The 4,688-nt window shown below is 54.7% G+C and overlaps 1 protein-coding gene across 1 annotated transcript in view; it reads left to right on the top strand.

Annotated features, from left to right (window-relative positions):
• The window catches only part of CD2BP2 (CD2 (cytoplasmic tail) binding protein 2), a 5,149-nt gene extending 1,301 nt beyond the window's left edge, over nucleotides 1–3,848 (top strand). The window contains exons 3-7 of the mRNA XM_011933567.1: nucleotides 283–418; nucleotides 544–701; nucleotides 802–1,237; nucleotides 1,317–1,423; nucleotides 1,509–3,848. Coding sequence (XP_011788957.1) covers nucleotides 283–418; nucleotides 544–701; nucleotides 802–1,237; nucleotides 1,317–1,423; nucleotides 1,509–1,619 — 948 coding nt within the window. The 3' untranslated portion in view covers nucleotides 1,620–3,848. The remainder of the gene's footprint in view (nucleotides 1–282; nucleotides 419–543; nucleotides 702–801; nucleotides 1,238–1,316; nucleotides 1,424–1,508) is intronic.
• Nucleotides 3,849–4,688: the final 840 nt, after the last annotated feature.

The raw sequence follows: 4,688 nt of genomic DNA, 5'->3' as shown, positions 1-4,688 counted from the left end.
GGGGTTTCACCGTGTTAGCCAGGATGGTCTAGATCTCCTGACCTCGTGATCCGCCCGTCTCGGCCTCCCAAAGTGCTGGGATTACAGGCTTGAGACACCGCGCCCGGCCTGAAAAGCCTAGTTTTTTCAGGTTCTCTGAGGAATGGGTTGGGAGCATCTTCAGTGTGGGTCCTGAAATATTTGGGGAAGTAGTCGAGATCCGGAAATATTTGGGTCCAGATCCAGAAGTATTTGGGGAGGTAGCCAGTAACCTGCATTTCTTGACTTGACTCCTGCTCACAGCTGGTGGACCCTGTGGCTGGGTCAGGGGGTCCTGGGAGCCGCTTCAAAGGCAAACACTCTTTGGATAGCGATGAGGAGGATGATGATGATGGGGGGTCCAGCAAATACGACATCCTGGCCTCAGAGGATGTAGAAGGTGAGCTGTACCCAAGAATACACTCTGCTGGAGGAACAAGTAGGGGTCTCTGGTGGTGTGGAGCGAGGGAGGCTCCGGTCTCTTTTTCCCATGCCTAGAAAAGGGCACCTGTGTCTTTGGTGCAGGTCAGGAGGCAGCCACACTCCCCAGCGAGGGGGGTGTTCGGATCACACCCTTTAACCTGCAAGAGGAGATGGAGGAAGGCCACTTTGATGCTGATGGCAACTACTTCCTGAACCGGGATGCTCAGATCCGAGACAGCTGGCTGGACAACATTGACTGGGTGCGGCCCAGAGGCTGGTGTGGCTGGGGCCTGGGAGTGGCAGATGCTAGGCCTGCTCCCATGGCAGTTCGTAGGAAATTACTGCATCTTCCCATTACAGGTGAAGATCCGGGAGCGGCCACCTGGCCAGCACCGGGCCTCAGACTCAGAGGAGGAAGACAGCTTGGGCCAGACCCCAATGAGTGCCCAAGCCCTCTTGGAGGGACTTTTGGAGCTCCTGTTGCCTAGAGAGACAGTGGCTGGGGCACTGAGGCGTCTGGGGGCCCGAGGAGGAGGCAAAGGGAGCAGCAAGGGGCCTGGGCGACCCAGTTCCCCTCAGCGCCTGGACCGGCTCTCCGGGTTGGCCGACCAGATGGTGGCCCGGGGCAACCTTGGTGTGTACCAGGAAACAAGGGAACGGTTGGCTATGCGGCTGAAGGGTTTGGGGTGTGAGACCCTGGGACCCCACAATCCCACACCCCCACCCTCCCTGGACATGTTTGCTGAGGAAGTGGCAGAGGAGGAACTGGAGACCCCAACCCCTACCCAGAGAGGAGGTAAGCTTGGAGGACAGAGGAGGGGGCAGTGGGTGGAAGTGAGACACTGGAGGCCAAATGGCTTTGCCTATTATTTTAGAACCAGAGTCGCCAGGAGATGGTCTGGTGGATGTGATGTGGGAATATAAGTGGGAGAACACGGGGGATGCCGAGCTGTATGGGCCCTTCACCAGCGCCCAGATGCAGGTGAGCTGCTTTCTCCCTCCTTCTGGCTTGTCCCTGCTTCCCCTACTCCTGTCAGTCCTTCCCCAGCTCTGCCCTCTCCTTGCAGACCTGGGTGAGTGAAGGCTACTTCCCGAATGGTGTTTATTGCCGGAAGCTGGACCCCCCTGGTGGTCAGTTCTACAACTCCAAACGCATTGACTTTGACCTCTACACCTGAGCCTGCTGGGGTCCCAGTTTGGTGGGTCCTTCTTTCCTGGACTTTGTGGAGGAGGCACCAAGTGCCTCAGACAGTGAGGAAATTGGAGGCCATTTTTCAGTCAATTTCCCTTTCCCAATAAAAGCCTTTAGTTGTATATTGGGGCCTTGGCTGTGCTGACGGCCAGAAGCCAGGGGCCTTCTCCACAGCCACTTTTGACTTGCCTTGGTCCCTGAGTGTTTGCTCCCATGAAGATCTTCTTTGGAGGTGCTTGTCAGGTGTCCTGTGGCCTCACTGCCTGGACTCTGCTTGCCGTGTAAACACCCCCAACTGCGCTACTCTGTGTTCCTCTCCGAGGTTTTTTGTTTGATTCCCCTTAGGTCTTTGGCTTTCAGGATCTCAGATTCTTTGTCCTTGCAGCCACCCAGCCACCAGGGGATGGAGCCCCAGAAGTGGAGCTTTTAGGCCTGGAAGGACCAGGGCATCAAGAAGACATTGGGTCCCTGTTGGGGGTGAACATGGAAACCTTTTACTCTTGCTCCACCCTCTCAAGCTCCATAGACACTGGGGCAGAAGTGGGATGAGTGGTCCAAGACCGAGATCCCTAAGGTTCTGAGAGCCAGTATCTTCCCTAGCCTGACTTTCCGCTATCCTTGCAGTCATTCCCACAGCCCTTCAGTGAAATGCAAACTCAGTGGCCAAGCGTGGGCCAAGAGTGCATTGTACTGGCACAGAGGGGCAGTGACTCACTGGAGGTCACAGGAATCAAAGGGCTGGCCCAGAACCAGTGGGCTCCTTTCCCAGACCTTTCTTGGCACAAAGCCTTTGCTGCCTGGCCTTTGAGGCCCTGCGGCCTACATTCTCTCGGCCCCACTAGGTGCCTGGCACAGGGCTAGTGCCTTGAGGAAACTGAGGTAGCTGGGCTGGTCCCCTTCCAGGAATTCAGAGTCTGGTGGCAGAGGCATGGGAGATAGGTGTAATTCTATAGCCTGGGCCTGGCACCCTCCACCCCCTACCCCCCACCAGCATTGCCTTACACCTCCCTTGCACCACGTTAGATGGTTTCTTCCAGTTTTCCATTCTGACTGCCCCTTGGAGTCTCCTGGGGAGCTGTAATATTTATTTGGATATTCGGATTGAGCTGGTCTAGGTTGTGGCCCAGGCACTGGGTATTTCGGAAGCCCCCAGGTGTTTTCAGTTTGCAGCCAGGCCGAGAGAGAGCCCCCTGGGTCCGACCCCCATGGTTGAGGCACCCCTAATGGGAGGGCTGGCTCCTGGACCCCACCGTGGTCGTAGAGCTGAGCGTGTGTGTGGCTTTAGTGGGGACCGTTAGTTACGGGGATCTGGGCACCGGAGCTGCAGGACACTTGGAATCCCAGGGCAGAAAGGGCCAGACGAGCAACTAGGAAAAACTTGGGGGCCAGGGCGGAGTGGGGTTACCTGATGCTCTTGTGAGGCCTGCTCTAGTGCCTGCTCACACTGGAATTTCATTCAGTCCAAGAAGCCGTCAGGGGTAAGATACCTTCCTTTAAACGTCACTAAGAAAGAAGAGGCCTGCCAGTGACACAGTAAGATGCCATTGATCTAAAGATGCGTCTTGATTTCAGAAAGGTCCGGAAGTGGAAAGCAGGTGTCAGGGCTGAGGCACAGAGTTCACCTGTAGGCCCCAGGGATGGTCTCTCAGGGGTGCTGAGTGAGTGCATGGTAAATCAGTGGAGCCCAGGGGCGCCTCCTGCCGGTGTCCTCCAGGCACTCAAACCTAGCCCTTCCGAAGCTGACCTCACGTGACCTCACAGCCCCTCCTTAGGGCACGTCACTGATGACGGTGGTGGGTGGAATAACAGCCACCAAAGATGTCCAGGTTCTGAACCCCAGAACCTGGGAAAGTGTTACCTTGTATGGCGAAAGGGATCCAGCGCCTCTGCTTCAGTTCAGGATTTCATGGTGGGGAGATGACCCTGGGTGGTTGAGGTGGGCCCCGAGTAATCATGGGGGCCCTTAGAAGGGAAAGGGAGTCAGGAGGGTCTGTGCATGAAGCAAGGAAGCTTCTGGCTCTGAAGATGGCAAGAAGGCCCAGAGCCAGGCGATGAGGTGGCCCTGGAGGAGCTGAAAAAGGCATTGGATTCTGCCCCAGAGCCTCCGTGGAGAAACAAAGCCGCACTGACACAACTTCAGCCCGGTGAAAATCATTTTGGACTCCTGACCTCTAGAACTGTAAGATAATAAATTGGTGTGGTTTTCAGCCTCTCAGTTTGTGGTAATTTGTTAACAGCCCCAATAGGAAACAACTACTCATACATCCAGCGGACACCTCGTGAACCACCCGATCTCGCTAAGTTCTCCCTTCCTGTGACCACATTGCTATTTCAGGTCCCTGTCAGGACTTATAAATGTGGCTGTCTGTTGCTAGGGTGGCCTTTATAGTGCATCTGAATCAGTACTCCTTGGCTTTGTATTTATTTTGTTTTTAGAGACAGGGCCTTACCTAGGCTGGAGTACAGTGGTGTGATCATAGCTCACTGCAGCTTTGAACTCCTGGGTTCAAGTGATCCTCCCACCCCAGCCTCCTATGTAGCTGGGTCTACAGGAGTACACCACTTCACCTGGCTAATTAAGAAACTTTTTTTTTTTTTTTTTAAAGAAATAGGGTCCCACTGTTGCCCAGGCTGATCTTGAAGTCCTGGCATTAAGTGATCCTCCAGCCTCAGCTTCCCAAAGTGTTGGGATCACAGGTGTGAGCCACTGAGCCTGGCCAGTAAAAAATGTTTGTTTTTTGAGACGGAGTCTCACTCTGTCACCCAGGCTAGAGTGTGATGGCATGATCTCGGCTCACTGCAACCTCTGTCCTGCAGGTTCAAGCTCTTCTCCTGCCTCAGCCTCCCAAGTAATTGAGATTATAAGCACATACCACCATGCCCAGTTAATTTTTGTGTTTTTAGTAGAGATGGGGTTTTGCCATGTTGGCCAGGCTGGTGTAAAACTCCTGACCTCAGGTGATTCACCCACCTGGGCCTCCCAAAGTGCTGGGATTACAGGTGTGAGCCAGCTCGCCTGGCCCAGTAAAAATTCTTTCTTTTTTGAGATGGAGTC

Source organism: Colobus angolensis, unplaced genomic scaffold (genome assembly GCF_000951035.1).
Source record: "Colobus angolensis palliatus isolate OR3802 unplaced genomic scaffold, Cang.pa_1.0 Scaffold128, whole genome shotgun sequence".
In the NCBI taxonomy this organism is placed as follows: Eukaryota; Metazoa; Chordata; class Mammalia; order Primates; family Cercopithecidae; genus Colobus; species Colobus angolensis.
This window is presented reverse-complemented; position numbering and strand designations above follow the sequence as displayed.